Raw genomic sequence first — 26,248 nt, forward strand, 5'->3', positions numbered from 1 at the left:
AATAATTAATTTCGATGAAATGAAACGGTGAAATTACTGACACCTGTCGGATGTTATTGAAACTTTTCGCCGCTGTTGCCGCGAAATATCATCTGCCATCTGGCCATCTGGGCGGGCATTCATTGTTGATGCCCTCTTCTATTTGAGATTTACTTGGTCATTGCAGAATCTCTTGCCAATAATCTTCTGATTTCAAAGATGGAACCACCAGCTGAAGTTTATGGTGATCTTATCTTTGTTTCATTTGCCATGTTTTACTTAAATAACAATTTGAACCGTGTTATTTTATAGATGAGAGCGATGGTGAAAACAGTGTTGATGGTCATGAGGAGGAATCGGTTTATTTGTTTGATCTTGTCAAACCTGTCTCAAAAGAAGCCACCGTTTGGAATGGTATGAGTTACGAATTTCCTTGCAATATAAAAGCTTTGGCAATACATTTATTGTCATTAGTGTATATTTCACCCATTTTACAAAATTAAATACAACATGTCATACATTTTATAATATTATGGCAAAGTTAAAGTTTCTGCTGGGTTACACATCACGCCAATTCTTTTGGGAATCCCATAATTATAAAAGTTGGGGTGGAGAAAACTTTAATTTTTTCTATACGCACCAAGAATATATTATTATTGTTGAGTGTCTATTTGTATATAATATACACATTTTAGATGTGAATATGTATGAATGAATAATTACACGCAAACTGTGTGATAGAAAGTAAGAAAGTGCGACCAATCTTTGTATACTAAGCGTGTGTAATAGAATTGATCCACTATCAAAATCTGGGCAGAAATGGGAATTGCGAACTCTTTGTGTCTTGGAGTTAATATTTATCATTGTGAAAAAATGCTTTTGTGCGTGAAATGAGCATCTGTTGGCATATATATTTATTCAAATTTCCAAAGCATATGCGGAAAATTTGACTATAGAAATTGTCTTAAATTTAAATTTGGAATTTAATAGTAAACATCTAAAGGCAAAAACCAAGTTTTCAAGTAATTTATCCTTTTATCACTATCAATCTAGAATTTGCATCTGTGTCTTTCAATATTGATATATTTTTCGTCTTCTGGCATCTTAAGTCTGTCAAAAAATGTTACAGCTCTCAACATGAACCCATACGGTCTTTCAGCATGGGCGACTGACAGTGTGGAGGCAATGAAATTAAAACTTGGTAATTAAATACCGTATTTTCATTGTATATAATAACGCTAATATTTTTGCAGTCAGGTGCGTGAAAGATATGGATGATTCGGAATTGAACTTCAAGCCAGAAATGACATACCAGGTTTTTGGACAAAAGTAGGATCATAGTTAACAATTTAATTTCTTGTTGATGGTTAAATTTAAATCAACAGGGAGATCATTGCTGGTTACAAGGACCTGCAGGTAAATTTGGTTTATGGCGCTGGGAGCTTGCGAACTCTGCTGGATATAAAGTTTTCCAAAAAAATTGACGCTGATGTACTTGAAGTAGGATCAAGATTAAAGAGATTATCCTATGGATTAAATAAATATTTTCAACTCTAGGCTGAAAACGTGGAAGAAAAACTAAATGGATTCATACCAAAAGACTACTTCACTTCCATTGACAATTTCTCTATGGGACTTGACAAAGAGGAGAAGGAATTCACCCCTCCTGGAGAAAAGATACGCGAATTCGCAATTGAAACAGGTATGCATCAGGGCACAAGCCTTTAATCTTACTTAAATTTAAAATATAAATTTGTATTGTAGAATCAGGAGAGCAGACTTTTGAAATTTACAACGCGGCTCCTTACAAGGACCACAAAATGAGGTCCTACTGTGAGAGGATGCAAACTTTCATCATGTGGTACATTGAAGCTGCCAGTTTTGTTGAATTAGATGATGAAAAGTGGAATTTCTTCCTCTTGTGAGTGTTTACTAACACTAACACCATCTAATTGACGTGTTGCTAACGACTCATTTTACCTGTGCCAGGTTTGAGAAATACAAATTTGACAACTCTACTCGATATGCCTTTGTTGGCTTTGTGTCAGCTTATGAGTTTTACTGCTACCCTGACAATATTCGTCCAAGGATAAGCCAAATGCTCATTTTGCCTCCGTTCCAAAAAGCTGGACTGGGAGTTGAGCTTCTCTCGTCCACACATGACTTCTATAGGGGAATCTCGAAGGTTACTGACATAGCAGGTAAGATTAGACATTTTCTCAGTTTGAAAACTATTAATATGTAACTGTTATTACAGTTGAGAGTCCTTCACATGAGTTTCAAAGGCTGCGAGATTTTGTAGACTGTCTGGCGTGCCAAAAACTTCCGGAATTTGCTCCCAGTAAGCTGAAAGATAACTTTTCCAAGGAGATGGAAGCTGTAGCCAAAGGGAAACTGAAAATGGGGAAGGTAGGGTGGAACTGCTATGTAATAAGTTTTACTAAAACTTGCTGGTTGTAGAAACAAGCTCAGAGAGTTTATAACATTTTAAAACTGCATTCCTGCAACCGTGAACGAGAGGAAGATTTGGAGGAGTATATGGATTACTTGAAAAAGCAGGCGGACAAACAAAATCAGGTAAAATTAATCTTCTGGTAGTTTTACTGAGCAATTGAATCTACATCATAATTTAGAGAACGCATGAACGTGCTAAGAAGAAGGGCTTGATGAAAATGGAGCGAGAAATACTTGTCGAGATGATTCCAAGTCTCAACCCCGAGTACAGAATCTCCTCTGTCACTCAGGCAGCTACATCCATGTTTGAACAGTTCGTCAAAGTTGTCAGCAGACTCGAGAGGGATGCTGATGAGGACGATTAATCTTACCTTTTACCTTGATAACTTTCATAGCTTTATTCATTCCATATTGCTTTTTGTTTTATGAAAAGTTCTCAGAAATTTTCTTTTGGTTTGTGTTAATATTCCCAATCATATAAAACTATGTAAGCTATACCCATCGAGTTTTATTTGAATATTTGTAAATAATTAGAATGTAAGTGACGTTGACAATGGTGACATGAAGTCTATTTTCAGCAGTGAGCACGCCTTCCGATAAGCTGATCTAACTTTGTTAACTTCTTCATTTATGTCCATGTCCTTGGTAACTACCACAGGAAAATTGTCCAGCAAATCAATCACATTTTTCATGGCGTCAACACCTTTTGATTCTGTTGAAGTTTTGACCATTGCAGTTGCGATTCCTCTGTAGAAGCCAAGCTCAGTACCCAATATCATGCCATGCTGATGTCCCAGACGGTAGCCTTCTTCAGTTCCATCTTGCTGGCCTTTTTCGTAGCCTTCTCGGTATCCATCAGATGCGACCTTTTGTTCCAGCATAACTATCGAGTCAAATATTTCATTTATGTCCTTCTCTTCTTCGTGATCAGTGGCCATCTATAAAGTAGAAATTTATGACGGAATATATATATAGTTCATCGCATTAACAAACAAGTGATAGTGATCGACGAAAGATTAGCTAAGTTCCTTTCATTTAAATAAATAATATTGTGCAATTTCATGACAGAAATGAACTTAAATTATAAAAAAATACTTAAATAGACTCTGCTATAATAATAATAGAATTAGGCAAATCTACCTCTTATGAGATTGGCAATGTTGCTTCTGAGACCGGTATATATATAGTGAAAATTGTTAAATTTGGTTTTGAATAATTGTTTAATCAACAATGACTCTCAAATCGCGTTTGACCGGCATACAATAATACTGTTAATAGCATGGGTCTGTTTTGACCCCCCACTTCCAATCAACTATTTTTACCGGTTCTACAATTAAAAGCAACCGGTTTCTTATACAGCAAAAATAATCGCCTCTAGTTTTTGAAAGGTTGAAGCGTGAAGCCGTGAAGCGTGGAGCGTGCGACGTGCGTCAACAACAACAAAACAACAAAAGTGTCCGCAAATTCAGGCGTGCAGCGGTGCTTTTTGGATTTCTTAGTGACTTGTGTCCTGATAAGTTAATAATTATTATAAATGACATCGTGAGAAAAGAAGGGTCCAGCTGCCTAGTTAATGCAACGAGCCTGAACTACATACACATCAAATATTTTTGAAAGAGAACAAGCGCTATCACGATGGCTTCTGGTCTTGATTCCTATGTCAACCGTATCCTTTCATAATATATACATATGATAAATTTGTTTTTGCTCCAATAGATGTTATTATATAATTATGCTGTTTTCCTTATAAAAAATCAGATACTGTGTCCATCATTACTCAGGATGGACGAATTTTTGTTGTAAGTACATCAAACGATCTTTTAAGTTACATTTTCAATGTTTCTTGCTTACAGGGCACGTTGAAAGGATTTGATCAAACTATCAATTTGATTTTGGATGAGAGTCATGAGCGAGTGTTTAGTGCCACATCTGGCGTTGAGCAAGTAGTTCTTGGACTGCACATAATCAGAGGAGACAATGTGTACGTTTGTGTTAAACCCCAATCATTTAATCAAAATAAATAACTAATTTACTCTAAATATAGGGCCCTAATCGGAGAGATTGATGACGAGGCAGACGCAAATCTGGATTTGACTAGTTTAAGAGCAGAACCCCTGGGAGCCGTCATCCATTGACATGATTCCTTGCATCCAAGTTACTGTAACAGCATGCTCCATGGCAAAGTTAATAGCTTTATGCCACTTTCACTTGTACATAATCCATAATTACATTACCATTAAAGTATGGTAATATAATAAAACAAAATCGAATGGTATTCACAATATGCAGTCAAAAGTTTATTTAAAAAAGGATGATTACAACACAGCCAGTTCAGGGCATTGGGATGGTGACCGTATTTTGGTCTAAGGGAATGCACAACAGGAGAATGTCTCTTTGGTTAGTTGTTACCAATACAAAATTCCGCCAGTAAAATTAGGTTACATGTAACAAATACAATAATATGAACCCTTCAGGATAATAGGAAATCCAAAACGCAATGATATTGACAGAAGTTCTGATTCCCTCGACAAAATGACCAACAAAGAGTAGGTAGTTCCATTTGTGGAACTGATAGACAAACTATTCTTAGCACCTAGCATATTGGCTTATGTGAGTGCACTAGTGCCTTACAGAAATTAAAGATCACTTAAAAAGCTGGTGGAGGTGAGCAATAAATTTGTCTTAGGCTGGTCCACTAAGACCATCCCAATTGCAACAGTGGTTAAAGTATCTTCTATCTTCAAAAGGCAAGACACAACTAATCTTCGTGTTCACGCTTGAACTGTTTATCAAGGCCAAGCTTGGAGCTAATGATTTTAAATAGCTCCTTTTCTTCATAGAAGAACACTCCAACGCTAAAGAGGCCACAACAGCCACCAATAGTCAAATGGACAAGCTTATTATCACTATAGTACACACTTTCAGAGAGGATGGTAATGATAAATGAGACAGCTAGAGCGGTAACAATCAGAGGGCCAGGGAGGAGACCCTTCAGGGGTTGCCATTGACTTCCTTCATAAATTTCGTACATAAACTTGAGGCTACAGAAAATTCGAGTAGCCATGTTGCAGCAATTTGCTAGGATGAAACCCAGTCCGCCCAGCAGTTGGGTCAGTACCCACGAAATGAATAGAAAGGCCACCGAAAGCAAAACCATTGAGTAATTGTACCAAGATAGCTGCTCCTTGCTCATCGCCGACTGGCCAAACGCTTCCGTTATTCCGTTGATCGCAAGGAAAAGGATGGCGGTGCAATGGGCGCGAAGCAGTACAGTCCCCGTGTCAGTGGCCAGGGTCTCGCCGCCATACAGAAAGAGCAGCTGGCGCGAGTATGAGAATCCAAAAGCCATCACTGTCAAGCCAAACACCATGGTACAGCGCATTGCGTAATAAAGCAGTTTTGACGCCTCTTCCATGTGCTCCTTATTCAAGTCTGTAACTCTCTCGCCTCTCCTAAGATAACAGATATAATAATTAATAAGAGATTTTTAAAATCAAAACAGTTAAAATACTTGTACAGTTGGGCAAAGTAAAAGTAGCAGCTCTCCTCGATAGGTCGAAACAGCAGTCGAGCGGGTAACGTGCCTAGGTTGTTGACTATTTCATAAACACCCTGCTGGGTGAGCGAGAGCACTCCAGTTATGGTCATCACATAGCGTTCGCCTTCAGTCAAGAGCTGCTTGACAGCCATTGTCTTGAACAGACTCCAAGTGAGCCACGCCAAAGGTCTATGGACCCATTCTTGCAGGTCAAGCCTCGGTAGGAAATCACGCAGAGTTTTGAATGGAAAGTCTTTTTTGGGAGTCTTTACGTGATAGTGAAAGTAGCCATAGTAGCCCAGCACGATGGCGATGGTGCCTACCATTTGCGCGGCAGAGAAGGCATGCACAGCAGAAGATGGATTGGACAGCACTAACGGCAGGAACACCAAAGTGCGAACACCGATGTGGAGCAAGTTCAATGCAACCTGTAAAATTTTGCTTTAATAATTGACTTTAGTCAAATGAGCTCTGCTCAACCTTGAGTTTGTTGAATAGGAATGCGTTTGCAACCAGAAGAGGCGCCTCACAGGTAGATTCAATAATGCAGCTCAGAGACATGACCCACACTCCTACAATGTATTGACTCTGCAAGTGTGGAGGAGGAGCTTCCAACAGGTTGAGCCAAACATAGCTCAGGAGGAGAGAAATAATTATGGACATAGGAAACGTGACCCATATCAGGTTGATGACAAGTGGCCAGTTATGGTTACGGACATTGTCCAAAGTACTTTTCCTGAACGCTTCTCGACTCACGAAGAGAATGGTGGATTCCAGAAGCAAGAGGCGAACATTCATTAAACCTAGTGCATCAGGAGAGATATATCTGCAAAATTATTCAGCAGGGTCAGTGTCAAATAAATGCCAGTAATTATATAGTCAAAGCAAACCTCAAAACGCAGGCGTTGCTGAGGAAAGTTATAATCCGTACGATAATTTGAAGAACAATACCGAAGGAAATGTTTTGAAGACTAGATGTCAACAAGCTTTGTTCCATTTTATGTGCTAGAATGACTTCTTCAAAACGTGTGTTCCAAACCTCCGTGATGTGAAGGCATCCCACAGGTAAAGCTCTAATTAACAAGTTGAGTGCCTAGAGTCCAGCTTAACTCTTGACAAGAATATCTTCATTTTGTAAGAAACCGAACACACCTGAAAGTATTACAATCATTATAACATTTATCATTAAAATTAACTGCATACATAATATACATACACACAAAACATAGCTTTTATTAAATTCAACAAAAAAAATGTGCTATTGTGATTATTGAGATTGCAACTTTTTAACGTTGTGAACACATAATTTCTTGAAGCAATGCTGAAATTAACAAGTTTAAGAGTGCGGAGTGACAATTGCAACCCTTCATATTTTACTCTTAAAAAATAATATTTATTAGGGATTTCGTGTCATACCTAACTTTGCCTGATACGAAAAAACGACAGCAGCAAGAATACTAAAAGGCAACTTAGTGTGAACCATCTGTTTTGGTTAAAGAGATAAAGCTGAAACATGAGGCACGCCCTCCTCAAGCAATCTCCAATTTTAACCGGTTTTATTATAGAGTTCCATAAGCTATCACTAGCGCTAGTGTCCAGTCTCTTGAAAACGCAGCTAGCGGCATCTGGCAGCAGAATCTCGTTGATGCTTTTTGGAAGCGACCAAAACCAAAATTATTCAAGATGGAGGACGCTGAAGTTGAAGTTCTTGGAGATAACGGAGCGTATTACAAGGTTACCATTTGTATCAGATTGTAAATTTTTACTCTGGTGATTTCGCTATATATTCAGCTTCACAGCGACGTGCATAATTCTTGAAACGTTCGTGTCAGTAACGCGTTTTTCCCAAGTGCCCGAACCCATGTGCTGTACGGCTACGACATTTCGCATTGTGACCGGCCTGTTAAACTCCTGTAGTTCATTAAAAATGCTAATGATTACCGCATTACTTCGTCCAATACTTTGGTGTATTTCAAGATTATTTATTGTGCCTCTACGAATTGTAAAAGTCAAGAATTATTGTCGGATTCGGCGTTTGCGGTGTGAATGACTCGCGACTGCCATTTACTTGTTTTCCCGTGTATTCCTAATCGAATTTCGCGATTTGATCGCCACTATCAAGCAGAATTCCGCTTTGAGAATTCTTTGATTTGATCACGCCAATGATTCACCTACTTATTCCCTTGGGGTTGCAATTTTATCGAAATGCCGGTCGATAGGTTTAGATCTTCGACTCCACTGGGCGTGTCCTGTTCGAATTGGGTGTCCAAAAATCGTGGCCTCCTGCCTTAGGCTATTTCCCTACCAAAAGCCCTTTATTAAATCCTCTCTCAGTAAGAAATATTTTTGGCCATTGCTATCTTTTGTGATTTTAATTGAAAACAATTCATCTTTGTATACTGGTTGAATTCATTTGCTGCTCTTTAAAGTAGCATTCGCAAATCGAGCAAAGTCAATCTCATCAAAGTTAAATCTATTTTTCATTGCTCCAATGTAAACATGCTCCATCTTTTTGTTATTGTTAAGAAACGTTAAAAATTTCTGGCAAACAATTACTACAGAACATAACACTTACTGGCATATATTATCTGGTTTTAGGCTCGAGTGACTGACGTTTTCGAGGAAGAAGTGAAAGTCAGTTTTGAAAATGAGTAAGTGCAATGAACCCTCGTTGTAGAAACCTGAAACTAATCGCTTTACCCTTAGCTGGCAGCCCGAGTCCAAGTTCCCGTTCTCACAGGTCCGGTTGCCCCCTCCGCCTCGACCTGAAGGTGCTGCAAGACCTGAGTTCCTGGAAGGCCAGGAGGCAGAAGTGTTTTCGTGTTCCCAGACCGAGGAGGAGTGCGGCTGGTGGAAGGTTGTAATCAAGGTAACCAAATCAACTGTTTGCTCTTGAGATTTGCATCAGTGTTAAACTATATTTCAGATGATGAAGGGTGGGTTCATTGTGGTCGAGTATGCTGGTTGGGGTGATAGCGCTTACACTGAAATCGTCAACGAGGAAGATCTGCGACCTAGGAATCCAAACCCTCCAATAGATTCAAACACATTTCACAAATTTGAAATTCCTGTCCCTGAAGAGCTGCGAGAAGAGTGAGTATCCTCTCTTGGTTCATATTTCAGCAGTGGCCATCTAACCTTGTGCTAGTTGGAATGGAGTGTTGAGCAATAAAAACCTTTGTTTCAGTGCAAAAATGGAGAGTGCTCATTCTGAATTTCTCAAGGTGATTAAGGCTGCTTCTGTCAGATTCATCCCAGAATCAGGTGTACTCAGGGTCATTGTGAGTAAACTATTGAGTTTGTCAATTTCAACTATTAATTTTGTCTTACGTAGTCGAGGAATGATTCAAGTCAGCGGTTGAGCTCAATGGTTCAAGATATGCATTTTCGGAACCTTTCTCAACGTGTGCTCCTGCTGAGGCGTATGGAAGAGAGTGCCCGTCAATTAGCATCAACGAAACAACATGAGAAAGCAACGTGATTTCAATACGCCGACTTCTGTATTTTGGGACTTATATGGAGTTTTTTCATTGCAGATTCAATGATGAGTTTAGCGTGAGAGAGGATCTCATGGGCTTGGCCATAGGAGCTCATGGTGTTAATATACAGCAAGCTAGAAAGTTACCTGGTATCACCAACATAGAATTAGAGGAAAACACTTGTACATTTAGGATTTGCGGTGAAGTAAGTGGCATTATCCATTATTGAAAAGTGAAGAACATTGAGTTCATTGCTGATGTTTTACTTCACAGAATAGGGAGTGTGTCCGGAAGGCACGGAATATGCTTGAATATGGCGAGGAGAGTATCAAAGTGCCAAGGTTGCTTGTTGGAAAGGTCATTGGCAAGAGCGGACGCATAATTCAAGAGATCGTCGACAAGAGTGGCGTGGTAAGCGTCAATTACCATTTTTCAAGAGCGTTAGTCGATGCTCTATGTCGCAGGTGCGTGTGAAAATTGAAGGAGACAACGAGCCACAGCCCAGCCAGCCCAGGGAAGAGGGACAGGTGCCATTTGTATTCGTTGGAACGGTGGAAAGCATTGCCAATGCCAAAGTGAGTGAAAATAAAGTGTGTTTTGTAGTCACTCTCTAATGCCTACTCTCAATGTCAGGTTCTCCTGGAGTATCATTTATCACACTTGAAAGATCTGGAGAAGCTGAGACAGGAGAAGTTAAACATTGAACAGCAGCTCAACTGCCTTCAGCTTTATCCTCAGACTAGAAGGTAACCCTAAAGTATTTTCTAGCCGTGCTTGACAGATGACTTAGTTTTCGCAGGGGCTTTGAACAAGACAGATCTGATGACAGGAGTTTACGAGGTGGTTTCTCTGGCAGTATTCCTGGAAGAGGAGGTCGAGGAAGAGGCATGAGGGGCGGAAGAGGGGACGCTTCTCTTAGAGGAGGCAGGGCTCCAAGCGGGCCATCAAAGAGCCATCTCAATGATCATCCTGCAGGTAATTAAAACATCGTTCAGACTTAGAACATCAGAACGTTTACCACCTTTAGCCAAGTCATTTATGAAATCTTCCTATTAGTATAACTTGAAAGCAGCCAACTTAACTAACTAACATTATTTATTTAATTTCCACAGACTCTAGGGAGCACTACTCGGACCGGGGCAGGCGTGGCATGCGAGACCGAAGACAACGAGTGAACGACGAGGAAGAATCGGTGCTAGACCAGAAGCAGCCATCGACTGGAGGGCCTGGTGCTGCTGACAGCAACAAAATAACAGACTCGGCTGGAAGTAGCATTGACAATGCTAAGGCAAGGCAACGCCAGAGCAGTCGCGGCAAGAGAGGGTCTCAGCGAGGCCGTGGCGACTCGAGGCGAGGTGGCCTCAACATGGGCATGGCTGCCGCCGCTCCCATTGGAAACAATGACAAGCAGGGTGTCATGACCGAGACTTGCAGTTGGGCAGACGCTGTCCCAGATACCGGCCGCGTGGAGAACTGGGAACCTGGCAGTCAGCCGGCCCCTGGAAATTCATTTGCTGGGAACGCCACTCAGCCCCCCATCAAAGGATCAAAGCCTCCTCCTCCCAAAACTCAAAGACCGGCCCGAGGGAAACTTCCAGCCAAATCAGCTTCGCCTGTTTCTGGAGCCAGCCAGGTAAGCGTTTTTACAATAAATTGTGTGAATTATCCCACTGCCATTCCACTCTGCTAGCATCCAACCTTTGAATTCCTGTTAATGGAGTTTTGCTCATCTTGATACTTTTACAGGGTACTGTACAAGAAGCTGTTGTCCCTCAGCAGAAAACACCATCACCATCACTCACAAATGGCAGCTCTTAATGTAAATTAATTCCTCTTCCTCTGCGTGGTTAGAGAGCCAGAGTGGCCAGAGTAACGGAGAGAAGCCATGCATTCTCGTACAGTTAAACAACATACTTACATTGGTTGCGATTTCAAAGGTGTAATTAAAACCAGAACTTGCCAATGTCCATAGTGCAGCTCTGTACCTTTTTGAGTGTTGTCCTTATTTTGTGCACTAAATTTGTGATACAAGCCTCAATAGCTTCAATACTTTGGTAATCGGTTACACCAGTCGGATCCTACTTATTACTCTCTTCATTTAGGCATTTTTCTAACTATTGCAACACACAGAAATGCTTAACAAAAAAATTCAACTAGCAACTATTTTACAAAATACTTCTTCGGTGGAAATCTGTTTTGAAAGGGCCCAAACAGGTGTGTTTTGAATGAACTGATTACTTTGAATGATATTTGCATTTGTTAGATTGCAATGACTTGAAAAATGTTGAATGAAACTGTTTCAGAATGTTCAAATGCAGTGTCACAAATGTTCCCTTGCAAAGTGCATGTAAACTGAAATCAAATCGGCTACCTTATAAGCAAATTTTTGGGTCCTTTACTGAAGAAAAATATTGTGCAAGCTGGTATCGACCATTATTCATTGTAAATATACTTTCTAAGTTATGAGTCCTAATCTGCTTGAACAATTGCAGGTGTCCAATCAAACTTCTCTTTTTGTATGCAAAAATGACACTTACCTATTTGTCCCAGCAGAGGAAAGAAACCAACAGAACACTTCAAAAAGTATTACGCCCTTCATTTTGCTGCGCCCATGGACAGGCCAGAATTCTTGGATCTTTTTGATTTATCACGATAATTAATATTGTTGATCGCAAACCACTCTCTTTCCAAGTAAGATAAATTTAAGTTTTTTGTTTGCAGACATATTGCTCTTTACATCCTAAGTTATTTTGTGAGTGATCGGCCCTGTAGCGAATTAATAATAATGCAAGATTGTGCCTTTCTTGCCATGGGTGCAGCTTGTATTTTGATTCTTTTTATTAAAAAGTTGATCGAAAACCTCAATTTGAACGAATATTAAGGTACTTTTCATACTCCCCGATTCATGGTGTGAAATTATCATTTTTTGTTTACATTACCTGCAGAATTGTTAATCTCTGCTTTCATCACATTAATTAACCGTAAATAAAAATAAAGTTGCTGAATATTTCAATTTGCGCGTTTTTATAATTTCCTGCACCTGCTAGTTAATTAATTGTTAAATTTATGTTGCGTTTGGTGTTTTATTCGATTATATAATTAGCACAATGAAGGGGGCGAGTCTTACATTCCTTCGGAACAGTCCAGCATGGAATATTCGCAGCAGAGCAGTAGCCCGTGTCATTGAAGTTCATTCAAATGGATCCAATGGGCGGCGTGCATATCTGGTTTGACCAACCGGCGAGCAGGGATCGAGGAACGCCTCTGAGCTTTCAGTCCACGGTCCAGTTTCAGTCGGAATAGCGGAACGAGAAAGGATTTCGATTAGGTCATTTTCTCGCTCGCCCTCGTCGCCACAACAAAAGGAAGAGACGAGTGAGACGAAAAACATTTTGCTGCCCGTCTCATCGCCCTTAACTCGGCATTAGCTGTGCTTAGGACCGAAGGTCGGGTCCTCGACCTTACTCGGATTAGAGTACAACATACCACGGACTGGCGCGTCCCAAGTGAGTGCTGCGGTTGCGAGGAAAGTTTCCGCACATCCGTCGATAATCGTAGCTAGTTGCCCCATGTAACATGTCGTCCAGGTCCCGAGATGGTCTTGATGAAACTCTTTGACCTTACTTCGCAGGTTCGTTATCATTCAATCGCTGCTCCACCTTTATTTGAAATCATGGCATGCTTGTCAGTTTTGAAAATACGCAACTCTTTTCGTTCTTTAACACAAGATAAAAATTCCTGATTGGCCCATACGTTTAATGCATGCAGCGTTCTGCGAACGTTGCTGCAGCTGTATTATAATGTTTAGTAGCCTTCGTTAAGAATTGAGAATTGTAATGCTTGCACCGAATACTATTATTATTCGAGTAATTTTTTAAATAAAACGTGTGTCTGGCTTCATAAAGGTTTTGTTACGTTCTGAATTATGCATTTATCATGGCAAGAATCTGAAGAATCGAGTGTATCATTATATATTATGTTAAACATTTAAAAGTAGAATAATTATAATGAGCGTGATGTTTGGAAAAAAATCTCAACTTCAAAACCCCAAAGTCATTATAAAATATTCATTCATCATTTTGATATGATGAAATTCTCTAATTATTAAACCTCTCTTTTTATTCTCATTGCCAGTGTAAGTTGAAATTGTTAATTAATAAAAAATCGAATTAAAAATAGTTCTGCTTGTGCCACTCAAAAAATTTTTATCTGATTTTATGTAAGTATAATTATTATTCTTAATGTTTACAGTTCGACTTTGTCCCGCCTAGTGTTGATTGTTTGGGACTAAAAACATACGACATCGGCAAACATAATGGACAGAGTGCTTTCGCTCTCGTCTGACGGTCATTTTTCTGTGTCGTCTGTATTGATGAAGTTTGGCCTAATGTCCTGGGGCAACAAGAGTTCTAATTGCCTGGACAACTGTTCAGGTCATGGCGAGTGCCATAATGGCACCTGCGTCTGCGAGGTATGTATACACACCAAATAAATATTGCTCTTTTTTAGGTCACTACGAACCCAAAATATTTTATGGAGCAATGGTGATTTTTATCACTTATTCACTATCTATTTTAATGTAATTACAATGTTACTTTATTGCTAATGAAATAATGGAAGACATATAGAAGACAACAAAATTATTCAAAATTTAATTTTTACTGCGCACAAGTTTTCTATAAATTTTTTATATTTGTACACCCAACTTTTTTTTAATGTGAATTTTAAAAGCAGTAGATACTGATATTAGCAAATGGTAAATAGCTTATCGGGAAAACCAGGCATATTGCATAGTTAAAAACATGGACTTAACCTTTAAAAATTAAATTTAAGTAGAACTGATCGACCTGGTGTTGTCCACAATACAGTGTGAAACCCGATTCAAATTACTCAAAACTTTAACGTTGATGCCTAACTAACAAAATGAAAACCAGATCCAATATGAGGGCGAGGTGTGTCGGACGCCCAACTTCAGCTACCACGCTGCATTCGCGTCGATTTTCTTCTTTCTGGCACTGGTGTGCCTCATTCAGCTGATAATGTGCATCGCAGCCGAGTTCCAGAAAATGAAGACCCCTTCCTTGTGGCGAGCGTGTCGAATCACGACTCAGAAACTGCTGTACATAGTAGTTTTTCTGGCTACCATCATCAGAGGCGCATACTTTACCTCACCAAATGTAAACTACACCATCATTCGACTGTTAATTTTCTCATTTTGAGCGTTCAAAACTATCTTTGCAGACTGAAGATGGCTGGCCAAGGACGATGATGAGTGCTTTTTACCCGCTTCTCTTGTCTGGATCATCCCTAATTGTATGCTTCTGGGCAGAATTGTTTCACTTGCAAGACGTGCGATGTGAAAGACCACAGTTTCTGTCTAAATCCTTTCTAGGATTTGTCATTTTCAACATAATATCATACTTTTTCCTGATAATCGAGCTCGTCACCACAACTAAGATTGCTCCTACTGCTGAAGAAAGGGCAAGTTTAAGATTTAATCAATAACACGTCAATTCATTACCTACTCTTGCTTTTAGAATTTCTATGTTCACGTCTTCAATGGATGCTACGCAGTTCTTCTCTTCATTGTGGTCGTATTTTTCCTTATCTATGGAGTAGAGGTGTATTTCAAGGTAAGGTTCCCCTAAGTTCTATTGATTTAAAGAAAAAAATGCGAAACAATTGCCCTTGAATTCTAATTGCCTATTTATATCAGGTCCGAGGTGGATTCATCTGCGAGCATGAGGCATCCGTGATGGCAATGACGTTAGCCAACCGTTGGACTAACCGAGAAAATGGCAAGGGCAAGAAACAAAAGGCCAAAGCATCTACCAGCAAAGAGGAGGATGGCGCTTCGTCCAGCAGACTGGTCAGTCTTTTTCAAATCGCCTCTTAAGCCATTGTCATTGTCAATTCGTACATATTTCAGCTCGACAAGAACTTTGAACCGCAAATCAGCAGAAAAATTGACACCTCTCAGCTGCATCAGTCTCGACTTGGCTTAGTCTCGCAAGCAATTATGCTCTTTATTGTCGTTGGCTTCCTTTTCAGCGAAACACTCAGCGAATTTTGGAAGTCAAAGTAAGTTTGCCATGCTCTTTTCCGAATTTGATGAATTGCATCAATTTAATTTTAGGGTTCCTATCGTCAGTCGAAATTGGCATGACATTCTATTCCACATCGTTGAAATTGGAGTTGTTTTGTGGTTCCCTTGTGTTCTGTGGAACTGCATTAGGTAGGGATCAGTTTGACCTGCTGCACAATTATATGCTACAACGTCTTGCATTTTAGTCCGGAGCAACTGTGGATTTTGAATCCAAAGAAACTTATTAAGATCGAGGCTGATTTTAGCAGCACAGCTGAAGCCAAGGAGAAATCAACCGACTCAGATGGTGAGTTGAAACGAATGCGTAGAGCATGATAATAAACTCAAAAACGAAATTAATGGTGACCTTGCTGATTAGGCGAAGAATCTGATTGTGAAGACGGACTTGATTGCTGGATTTGCTATGATCCTGAAAGGAAAGATGCCGGCCCACTCATTAAGCCATGCCAGTGTAGAGGAGACGTAAGCAACGTGCATCACAATTGTCTACGACGATGGTTGGTTGAGAGCGCCCTTGATGATCCCAAATCTCCAGCAAGTGACAAGCTGCGCTGCAAAGTTTGTGGCTCCGCCTATCAGGTAGCTGTTGTCTCGGATTTCTTTAGTATCCAGTCCCAGATGTTTCACAATCCAACTTGATTTGCTTGGACATCATAAATAAAATTGTCGCTCAAATTGAAGTCGTAACATTAAAATCAGGGTGGCACTATTCACAAATAAATTAGATTAAAATATGGGGGCTGGGGAACACAGTCTAACACTCAAATACTACCAAAGACTAAGATTTAATAAATAATAATATGGTGCGACCATGTTCTTCTTTTGTGTTGATTTAGAGCTTTGCTGAATCTTGAGGAAATAGTTTTAAAACGTTTTTAACTGTGCATACATTATTAATTATACTCTTGGCATCCAGATTCTTAATTAAAAACATGGATCCAGTGTCAATATTACCACACTAATTAACCCCTCATAATTTATATGCTGATTTGACTTCAAAAGCACTCTTATGTTTTTTTCATAAATCACTAAGTAAAATAAATAATATGTCTGTGCAATCACATGAAAAAGTTTGTCACAAAGTTATCTGATTTTTGTATTTATGTACACCAGTTGCTAATTCGTTTGACCCATCCAGGTTGAGCAAAGTTCTCACTTGGACTGGCAACAAGGATTCACTCTGCACCACTGGCTCCAGACCTCGGCAATTGTCACAGCAATGTGTATCAGTGCTGCTGTCGCTTGGGTGCTCGTGCAGTTCTTTACTGAGCCATTCATCAGGCTTCTAGCCATCGGTGGCTCACTGTTGGTCTTTTACATAGGAATGAGGTGACTTGGACTTGAGTTAAAAATAATTATCCCTCTGACTTAAAATATACTTAATTTTCAGATTTCTGGGTTTGAACACAGCCACAGCATATGAGCGTGCTAAAGTATCGGCGCTGAACATAGTGGGTCAAACTCCAACTCAGTCTCCGACCCCTAGTGAGTGTAACAACTTAGCAGTGAACACCATCAGCGAGACTATAGCTGTCAATCTGCAGTCTTCTAACTCTGGTCTACTTAGCAGCAAAAAATAACCTTTTTTGTGCTTGTGTGTGTCAATTGAAATTATTGGTGTTTCTTGGCTTTCAGTCATTAAGGGTCTTGTTAAAACCAGGAGGCATAATATCACTCGGATTTTAATGTATCTTTTTGAAAGTAATACTGAATGTTAGTGAAAAAGCGTAGAGCATATTTCTTATATTAGAATATGAGAGGACTGATTTTAAGTACATAAGGAATTGGCATGTTGATCCCAGATTGTATTTTACCTAATGTCAATCTACTTTGAATTCATAAGCATTTCTTTTTGAGTTTATCAATTGTGGAAACGACATAACATATTTAAACTCAAATATGTGATAGACATATATGTGGATTGTAAAATAATAGGTAATAAATTAGTCTGATCGCAAAATGAAATGCACTTTGATCTGTTTAGTTTGTTTATTAAAACTTCCTTAATCTAAATTTTAATCAAACTCAAGCTCTCGTTCAATTCATCAATTTTCAACAATTGATCCTTAGCTTTACACTTCCTGGCAAGTGCATTTGCTTTTCTAGCAGAATCTTTTATCCACTTCACAAGCTCTTCTGGGGATTTGCTTACGGAGCAAAATATAACATCATTTACTTCGTTTTTCAACGGCACAGAGGCTACAGATTTAAAACACGACATCAATTCTTGCAAGGTGTTAGTTTTCAGAGTTGGGTCTCTGCAAACTAGGTTCAAGATGAACACTCCTAAAATATTATAAATCAGAAACTGGCAGTAGTAATAAAATAAGTTGATACCATCATCAGACAACACGTTTTTCACGTTTTTTAGCATGTCTTCTGTAACAAACTCTTTTGGAGGGCAGCTCATTCCGATACTTGTGTCCTTGTTGTCGACGTCAAACAAAACCGCGTCATACTTCAGGCCTTGATTTAATTAAAAAATTAATGATGCGTCCAACAAAGAGAGCCAAGGACGAAATTACCAGAGGCTACACCATTTTTAATGTACTGCAGACCGTCTCCAATCTCAACTTTCAAATGGTCACCGAGCGTAAGACCAAAGTAACTCTCGGCAACCATCAACATGGCCGAATCAATTTCCACTGCTGTCAAATGACACTATGGAAAGAGAGCAGTAAGAAACACGCTACAGTCAAAGATTACTTCTTCTTACCCCTGAGAAGCACCTTGCTATGAACGAGCAGAGACCACCTCCTCCTAGTCCAATAATTAACACGTCTGGCTTTTCGTACTGCGCCAGTCCCAGGCACATCAGACGATGGTGGTCACAAGCAAGATAAGTGACATCAACATTCAAATTTCCCTGTTTATTTTTATTTTTTGCTCTCCGGAGAAGGGCCTCAGACTGGACGACTCCCTGATTGGAAAGAAAAACCAACTTCCTAAAATGTTCCCCATCGTCGCACTGAAAGAAAAACGAACATGAAAAGGCAAAATATAAATGAGATTTAGACGTATGACCTCAACATCCTCCACGACAAAATCGCCAGAAAACTCACTGTGGCCTTCGTAAATGATTTCTCGATGACCCATATCGTTGCCACAAGACAAGAAGGGAATCTAACAGAATGATTTTAGATGTTGTCAACAAAATAGATATATTAAATGGCTACTTGAATATTTTCAGGGATTCCTTGCGGCGCGAATTGCACAATGGTAGAAGCCAATTCTTCCCTGATGCTATTCATACTTTCATACACCTGTCCTCTGTGTAGAAACACTAAAAGCAATCTTTCAGCGCCTGTCATGCTGATGAGCTGCTTCTGACCTTCGGGTGAGCAGAATAAATACTCGGTTTCCCTGATATTGCGAAAATTAAATTTTTTTAATGGGAAAACATGTTTGAAGCATACCTTCCTTGAGGCACAACAAATGCAACAAACTTGTGAGCTGCACCCTTACTTGATGTAGCTCGGTCCAAGCTTTTAAGAGTGAACCTTGGTTTCTCTTCACCTGGTTTGTGCAGATTGATGCTCAAGTCATCCTCTTTGTTCTCACCGCTGCCTGGAAACTGCTTATTTGTACGCAACTTCCACGCAACCAGGGAAGCTTGCTGAAGAGACACAACTTGTTCTTTCACTCCTTCTGAATCGATGCGATCCAAATGCTGTTCAGAGAGACTTATTTCTGTTATCTAAAAAAGAGCCCAAGGGTAGGTTGTTTATCTCTAAATGTTGTCAATTATCGCTCACGGATTTCATGCCAGGAATGCTTTTGAATTTAGTGCAGACTACAAAGAAAACCGGCATGGAGGGACCACCTGAAGAAGCTTGGATGTTGGTAGCACTCGCGTCTGGACAGTGGCAAATCCTCAAAGGCCAGCCAAGCCCGTCCGGCGATGGAACTGGAAAGCGTTCCAGTAAATGCGCTAGAATGTGTGGTTGCAGGAGACTGACGCAAATGTACCGACCGCCAACCCGAAGCACACGATCAATTTCCTTAACCACAAATAAAGACAAATTTTTAGATTTCAATTACATTAATTCTGAAATAATAATACTTTGAACAGTTTGTTGATCAGCTCAAGAGTGGTCTCTTCGTCATCTGGCATTAAGGCATCAAGCGTGCCTTTGTCAAGAACTACACTAAATTTGCTATCAGGATATTCAGTGTTTGTCGCATCTTTCTGCTCGAAAACTAGGCTGGGCCGCTTTTTCGCATTGGCGTCACGCATTTGTCTGATGACCACTGAACTTGTATCAATGTTTGTGATATTCCTAGAATTTTGCCAAAAATGATGAAAAAAATTGTGGCGAGCATTTTAATATTACCTATAGCCAACATCATACATGCTTGCACTAAGCGTTGAATTGCCGCAGCCGATAACAAGGATGTCATCTTTAGGTTTGATATATTTACTAATCAAGCTGCAGAGCTCAGGGTACTCTCCGTACCTTAACAAAGAAAATTACCACATCGAGTTAGTATAATAAATAACCTCTTGCTGCCAAAAATTCGAAATGACATTTACCAGTCAAATGCTTTGGATCCACGCTTCTTGAAAAAGTTCTCCCAATAAGAAGTTTCGCCAAATTCTGCTTTGGCTTTTGGTAACAAATTCATTTTGAGGTTATTTCTCTTCCGTCAAGTCAAAATTTAAAAACTGCCAACTTGCCAAGCACCAAGCAAAGCACCTCTCTAGCAAATTATTATGTTAGGGTTTAAAAGCATGCGTTCTCCGTTGTGGTATGAAGGTATGAAGGGGGCGTGACTTCTGCTGCGGCCTGGAAAGGGGTGTAGCAGCTGAAAGCTGAAGTTCTATCTGACTGACTGTGAGTGGTTCACCAATCAAAATATTTCTCTTAGATAATTTGCAATGGCGGGAATAAGCTCGGCTGTTCATTGTGCAACTTATAATAACACTAAAACAATAATACATTATACATAATTGGATTCTAAAAAATAAATAATTAGTTATTGACCACCACCAACCATGCGGTACGCGGTTGGTGGCTAACTTACTTACTATTACACGTCACATGAGATCTGAACTGCCACCAGTCATTTATCAACATTTAGTATTGTTATTTAGAATTTATGAGGAAATATTTTAGGTTTTACAATATTTTTTAACTCTAGCTGCGCTGCCAGGAAAGACATAACTTTAATATATACATAAACCAGCAAGACTAAAAGTGAGACTGAAGCGAGCGAGCGGTTTGGTTCTTACAGTGAGAACCAAAAGCGGTCAGCCGCTTCTCGTTTATACTCACGCGGTTTGAAGTTTGAACCAAAATGCTTGCTTGCTTCATTCTCAACTGAGAGCGAGCGTTTCGATCTCACAGTGAGATTCAAAAAGCGTCCGACCGCCTGCTGCTATTCATATAAATATACTCACGGTAAGACTCAAAGTTGCGTTCTCAATTTGAGCCGCATTTTTTTGGTTCTCACCGTGGGAATTTATTTTCTGACAGTGAGAGATATGTGTTACATTTCTTTTTTTCCGCTTTTATACCGTCCTATTTTTGGAATCCTAGCGCGCATGCAATATGAAATCTGAAACCTTGATATGTGAGAGAGCTTGTGCATATTTTTGAAATCATATTGCAATACATATAGCTGCTTTAATAAGTACAGTCTTTTCCCTCTCGCTGATAGTTCATGATTACTAAAGTCTCTTGTATAGGCTGAAGTATACGCAGTTGCGGCTCAAAGCTCACTCAATTTAATACAGCTGCAGCTAGTGTTTGCTATATATATAAAGTCATTGATAATGGAAATTTCATTTTTGCTCTTACGGCTCTTACGTTGCGCTCAGAGCAAACATAAAAGGATCCCAACCCCAACAAACACGCGCGTTAGCGTGCGGAATTAAATCAATGATTAGACCTGTGATTGATTCTACGCACAAACACACCACCCACTCAAATGCATCCCATCTCAAATATACATAATTTCTCTATGAAGCTCTTGCAGCTCTGCTTTGCACTCATTAGTGCTTATACAGCGTTGTTATAATACATATTAAACTTATTAAATTTACGAGAAAATCTGTAGTTTCAAGTATAGTTATATTGCTTTTGATTCACGCTATATAGACCCGCCAGCAATAATTGATTGTGCTATAAACAATAATAATATTTAAAAAAAAATTTATAGCGACTTATGGGAAAGGGAGGGTGATATTTCGTCACTCGTTCTTATTTTCGTTTTGAACTCATTGCTGGATAAGTGCAGTCGGACGGTTTCAATGACCGCGTTGATTCAGAATGTTCCGCAGCTAATGGTGTGATATCCATTTTGTTTGCAGAGCCAAGTACTGCTGATTAGGTTTACGGGGCCGAAACACCATGGAAATTGGAATGTGATTTTTTTACAAATTGTTCACTAGCCACCCATCATTAGTACGATCAGAGCAGGGAATAGGACTGATAGGAGTCGTATTTCGTAATGTTTCAATTTCGTAAAACTTTTTGCGGCATAGTTTAAACGTTTAAAGGAATGAATTGAAGCTATCGGTAAGGGAATAATATAATATAAAGTATGATTTTGATAGCCTGATATAGTGGTTTTTATGATGGAGTTTTTTGACGTTTTGAGGTAATGCGAAATTGTAGTTATAAATTAATATATTTATTTATTACTAGGAATGATATAATAGTTGTGAGCAATACGAACTTTTATACAAATTTTGAAAATTCCAAATTAATAATAATTTTATCGCGGAAATAAACTGAAATTTTTAATTATAACTCTGTGCATTTTGTTGAAGTCATGAATTCTTATTAGATTAGACTGGATGATGTTCGCTCTGTGGTCCCATTATGATTTTATATAAATAACACTTCAATGTGTGATCTTTTTATTAATAACCCTTGCTAAGTGACCGCAGAAAATCTCAGGATTAACTGTTACGTTGAATATTGCCGTCATTCTGATCAATAATTATTTATATTCTTGTTTATTCTTGCAGTAGTCAATACAGTAAAGACGGTAAATACATTGAATAGAAATATTAAAAGCAAGAAATGGCGAACAGTACTAGCAAAATAAAGCTAAAACGATCCTTTACAGAGTAATATCACGCCGCACTGAGCCGCAATTTAAAATATTAAAAGAACAAATTTTCAATATGTACTATCTTTCATTCATGAACACAGCTGGCTATCGATTTTTCGTATCACAGCGCTCGCCCCGCATGGGCGCCAGTGCAGCAAGTTGCGCGCCTCATGCGCACAACTTGCTGTCCATGGCAATGGGGTGAATGTAGACCGTGTGGCCTAATGGATAAGGCGTCGGACTTCGGATCCGAAGATTGCAGGTTCGAGTCCTGTCACGGTCGACAATACTTTTTAATTTTGAAAATCATAAATCAATTTTTGATGTTGGTGCGTTTTCACATTAATGGACACTCATACAATCAAATTTACCGTTGGAAATTGGTGCAAACAATGAGAAATTGTTTTTTCTTTAAGTTTCGTGAAATTTTATACTTAAATAATTATTCATTTCCTCCTTTTACTCTAGGATTGTGCGATATGATAGAAAATTAAAAGGGAGGGATATTTTGAAAAGGAGGGTAAAATTGATATAAATCCTGACGGTGCGGTGGTCTAATAGGGAGGACGAATCGCACGTAAACTTTGTAAACAAACACCCTTCTTTGCTTATGGTTGAGAGGGTTGCAAAATCTACGACCATATGCAGTTAAAGCGTATAAAATGATTTTCCAAAATCAAAGCGGGGAGAGCTGTGTTGAGCCCACTTGGCGGAGGATCACAAAATATGCAAGGGAGTAGTGCAACGCGAAGGGATGAAACATAGCACCCCTCTCGCCTCCTCCAGCAATTTCGTTTACCTCTCTCACTTCAATGTGTGCTTGCTATATACACGCGGAAAGTTACCGATTCCGTGGATGCTTAATTGTTTACATTCCATTAGGCTCTCTCTCTCTCTCTCTCTCTCTCTCTCTCTCTCTCTCTCTCTCTCTCTCTCTCTCTCTTCGTATTTGCATTGTCGCGAGCGAATTCTGTTCAAACAGAGTGGCCGCCACCGTTCGCGCCACGCGCGTTTTACCCTTTCATGCGCGAGCCCATTCTCTGCGAGCCCGTCCGTCCATCTCTCTCGGCCGTGGCTGACCAACTCACTCGAAAATCTGCGCAGTGAATCATATCAAAAGAAACCGACCATAATGCAACCAGCACCAGCACACAAGGGACTAGCCGCTCGTGCGTACTGCGTGTGTTTGAGAGGAAACAAATTCGGATCTCTTTGTGCGCGCCGAACGATATGTGTGCTGCTGCTGGGAGGATATAATTATTTGCCTATTACTCGCTCTCGCACTCGAGTTTCTCCGCGCCGAGGGTGTGCGTGAACGGCGAAAAATAAATACACCTACGCAACGCCAGTCTCTCTTTCCAGCGCCAAATTGTAATTCGGTCGTTTTAATGAGCACGAGTAATTGAGGCGAGAGAAATTAATTATGCAGTCCCGCACTGCGTGCTGCCGGCAAATTCCTCCGTTTTGACGACGCTTTCTCGCTCTGCTCTACTCTGTTTGCTCTTGATGGTTCTTCTGCTAAATTAAGTGTGCACACTGTTTCATTCACGCGGCCCTTTGCTGCAGAAGTGGATATTTCTCTATTTGGCGACTGATAATTATCGCTAATTAATAATTATACACGCCGCGATTTAATCAACTGCAATTTCTTTGCTCGCTCGCTGCTAATTAAGCTTTGACTCGACGCGCGGTTCTTATTTATCAAACGACAGCACAGCCAATTAGGAACTAATTTCAACGGCCTGTTTTTTTCGCTGGTTGACTGAAACGTTCGCATTGATGCGAAAGTAACTTCCTTTGAGCCAGATAAAAGATGTGTAGCTGAAAATTTGTGGAAAATCTCCCGGGATTTACCAGTTTTTTAATCAAGCAACTCTCAATGTTGACAGTGTGTTTGAACATTATTTTACCCTTAAATTAAAGGCTCATTTATGGAATTATTTGTCTCTGACACTTTTCCTTCTCTCATACGTATTTTGAGGAGGGTAAATATTTGATTATAGCAATTTTGGTTATTTTGAATACAAGCAGACGAATACAAGCTAATGAATTATTCGTGTATGGTCAACTATGCGAAGAAAATATGACTTAATCCCCGTTGCTCAATAATCTTTATATACATCCTTTTGGCGTCATGACAACAAACAATTATTATTACCAATAAAAAAACCATAAAATCCCCATTTGAAAGACATTTGTCTGAAAAATGATGTTAGCATTCAAATTTCAAAGATAGATAAATGTTCACTTTGACGCCAATCATGCATTATAATTTTGTTCGATTTTTTTTTGTATTTTTAACATAGTTTTCACCTAGAATAACTCTCAAATTATGCCTGCCACAATTGCAAATTTTTCATCGATCGCCTATCTTTAAAAAGGTGCAACACATGAGAAAACAGCGTCAGTTATTTTCTTTTGTAAATTGTCCACTATTGGAGTTCGTAAAAATCTATTCTGATTTCAAACTTCAAGAAAGTCTTCAAAGAAATATCATGCAATAATATATTGCATGATTCTTAGCTGAGCATCTATTTATAGATCCGTAACTAGCACACGTCATATCAGTTAGTTGCCCCTGCATTCTCAGAAGGTATGCAACCTGTTTGGCTGAAGTGCCTAGCACGTTGCGTCTAGGAAACAGCAGTCACATTTTCCTCGATATTAAATCTTTCTGTAAGAGGACAAAATTTATGATGTGTGTGCCGCGGATCAACCAACCCATACCCCTAGAGGCTAATAAACACACAAGAAAAACAGAATCCTGTACGCGGAACTAAACTTTCTGTGCGCAAACACACTGCTACCACGACCCAGGGGCAAAGTGTAAATCCACGCAGAGTTTAAAAACATGGGATATTTTTGCGTTGAAATTTCCATCTTGGTGAGAGAGGAGGCAAAACAGACACGCGCACAAAAAAATCAACGGCTGAATTCCGTTCGTTTGAGACTAAAAATAATAAAACGTAAAAATTACACGCGTAACAAATGGTGATTGATGAGATCGGGATTCAAAATTTGGCGTCGCTTCATCTGCCTGCTGGCTGCGAGCGGGCGAGCGAGAACCGAGAGAGAGAAACGGAGAAAACGATGACGGCGCGCGGGGCACGCAGCATTCACCATATAAAACGCGCGCGCGAGAGCGGGGTGATTGCAGCTGGGAGGGTTGTGAAGGGAGGTTCATTATTGGGAATTCAAGTAACAAGTCGGATTGATTAGCAAATTGGCATTGAAGTCACGGAGCGGCGAGAGCGACTTGCCTTGCTTGATACGCTGCGTATTCATGCCCAATATAATATAAAACCGCCGCCGCCGCCGAGCGCGAACTGACTGAATTGAGCAAAACACACACACACACACACACACACACACACACACACACACACACACACACACACACACACACACACACACACACACACACACACACACACACACACACACACACACACACACACACACACACACACACACACGCACACCATAGTGCTCATTTGTTCGGCCTTTTCCACTCCAGCGTGATCAATCAACGCGATTCACCTTTTTTGCCTCTGCAGTGGGATCTCCTCTGCCTTGCAGTTGTCTCTGAGGCTTTCCCATGCTGCCATAGCCAAATTTATTCACGTTAAA

The 26,248-nt window shown here is 39.7% G+C and overlaps 7 protein-coding genes and 1 non-coding gene across 10 annotated transcripts; 5 read left to right on the top strand and 3 right to left on the bottom strand.

The window, feature by feature from the left end:
• Nucleotides 1-61: 61 nt before the first annotated feature.
• Hat1 (histone acetyltransferase 1) lies at nt 62-2,930 on the top strand. Its single transcript, XM_065483277.1, has 11 exons — nt 62-223; nt 292-393; nt 1,109-1,180; nt 1,233-1,308; nt 1,365-1,479; nt 1,537-1,681; nt 1,744-1,900; nt 1,969-2,180; nt 2,237-2,388; nt 2,440-2,556; nt 2,613-2,930. The coding sequence occupies exons 1-11, from the start codon at nt 199-201 to the stop codon at nt 2,796-2,798; spliced, it is 1,359 nt and encodes a 452-aa protein (XP_065339349.1). The 5' UTR covers nt 62-198; the 3' UTR covers nt 2,799-2,930.
• Nucleotides 2,931-2,963: 33 nt separating this feature from the next.
• Nucleotides 2,964-3,371, bottom strand: LOC135938382 (protein LTO1 homolog). Its single transcript, XM_065482002.1, has one exon. It carries the CDS (start codon nt 3,369-3,371, stop codon nt 2,964-2,966), a length of 408 nt encoding a protein of 135 aa, XP_065338074.1.
• Nucleotides 3,372-3,855: 484 nt separating this feature from the next.
• On the top strand, nt 3,856-4,715 carry LOC135939096 (U6 snRNA-associated Sm-like protein LSm8). The gene is made up of 4 exons (XM_065483280.1): nt 3,856-4,099; nt 4,192-4,232; nt 4,287-4,414; nt 4,478-4,715. Exons 1-4 carry the CDS (start codon nt 4,069-4,071, stop codon nt 4,566-4,568), a joined length of 291 nt encoding a protein of 96 aa, XP_065339352.1. The 5' UTR covers nt 3,856-4,068; the 3' UTR covers nt 4,569-4,715.
• Nucleotides 4,704-7,460, bottom strand: LOC135939093 (protein RFT1 homolog). Its single transcript, XM_065483276.1, has 5 exons — nt 7,388-7,460; nt 6,862-7,123; nt 6,452-6,797; nt 5,945-6,399; nt 4,704-5,885 (listed from the first exon to the last, which is right to left on the bottom strand). Exons 2-5 carry the CDS (start codon nt 6,966-6,968, stop codon nt 5,192-5,194), a joined length of 1,602 nt encoding a protein of 533 aa, XP_065339348.1. The 5' UTR covers nt 6,969-7,123; nt 7,388-7,460; the 3' UTR covers nt 4,704-5,191.
• A 98-nt stretch (nt 7,461-7,558) lies between these two features.
• Fmr1 (synaptic functional regulator FMR1) lies at nt 7,559-12,463 on the top strand. 2 transcript variants are annotated; one of them, XM_065483363.1, is made up of 13 exons: nt 7,559-7,705; nt 8,570-8,622; nt 8,678-8,840; nt 8,898-9,064; nt 9,159-9,252; nt 9,306-9,448; nt 9,508-9,655; nt 9,724-9,861; nt 9,915-10,025; nt 10,084-10,196; nt 10,241-10,425; nt 10,563-11,083; nt 11,197-12,463. In XM_065483363.1, exons 1-13 carry the CDS (start codon nt 7,655-7,657, stop codon nt 11,266-11,268), a joined length of 1,959 nt encoding a protein of 652 aa, XP_065339435.1. In that variant the 5' UTR covers nt 7,559-7,654; the 3' UTR covers nt 11,269-12,463. The 2 variants fall into 2 exon arrangements, with proteins under 2 accessions (XP_065339435.1, XP_065339436.1); XM_065483364.1 differs by having other exon boundaries at nt 9,724-9,858.
• A 305-nt stretch (nt 12,464-12,768) lies between these two features.
• On the top strand, nt 12,769-17,531 carry LOC135939051 (uncharacterized). Of its 2 annotated transcripts, none has more exons than XM_065483195.1 (12): nt 12,769-13,081; nt 13,702-13,921; nt 14,385-14,627; nt 14,692-14,931; nt 14,988-15,083; nt 15,167-15,319; nt 15,380-15,531; nt 15,587-15,685; nt 15,742-15,842; nt 15,915-16,135; nt 16,695-16,885; nt 16,947-17,531. In XM_065483195.1, the coding sequence occupies exons 2-12, from the start codon at nt 13,766-13,768 to the stop codon at nt 17,134-17,136; spliced, it is 1,842 nt and encodes a 613-aa protein (XP_065339267.1). In that variant the 5' UTR covers nt 12,769-13,081; nt 13,702-13,765; the 3' UTR covers nt 17,137-17,531. The 2 variants fall into 2 exon arrangements, with proteins under 2 accessions (XP_065339267.1, XP_065339268.1); XM_065483196.1 differs by having other exon boundaries at nt 12,769-12,956.
• Nucleotides 17,527-20,296, bottom strand: LOC135939050 (eEF1A lysine and N-terminal methyltransferase homolog). Its single transcript, XM_065483193.1, has 11 exons — nt 20,091-20,296; nt 19,891-20,013; nt 19,620-19,836; nt 19,312-19,557; nt 18,973-19,253; nt 18,733-18,919; nt 18,581-18,679; nt 18,273-18,524; nt 18,082-18,217; nt 17,894-18,022; nt 17,527-17,842 (listed from the first exon to the last, which is right to left on the bottom strand). The coding sequence occupies exons 1-11, from the start codon at nt 20,180-20,182 to the stop codon at nt 17,565-17,567; spliced, it is 2,040 nt and encodes a 679-aa protein (XP_065339265.1). The 5' UTR covers nt 20,183-20,296; the 3' UTR covers nt 17,527-17,564.
• Nucleotides 20,297-22,828: 2,532 nt separating this feature from the next.
• TRNAR-UCG (transfer RNA arginine (anticodon UCG)) lies at nt 22,829-22,901 on the top strand. The gene has a single exon. It is a non-coding gene; the product is annotated as a tRNA-Arg (tRNA).
• Nucleotides 22,902-26,248: the final 3,347 nt, after the last annotated feature.

The sequence above is a fragment of the Cloeon dipterum genome, chromosome 3 (assembly GCF_949628265.1).
Source record: "Cloeon dipterum chromosome 3, ieCloDipt1.1, whole genome shotgun sequence".
In the NCBI taxonomy this organism is placed as follows: Eukaryota; Metazoa; Arthropoda; class Insecta; order Ephemeroptera; family Baetidae; genus Cloeon; species Cloeon dipterum.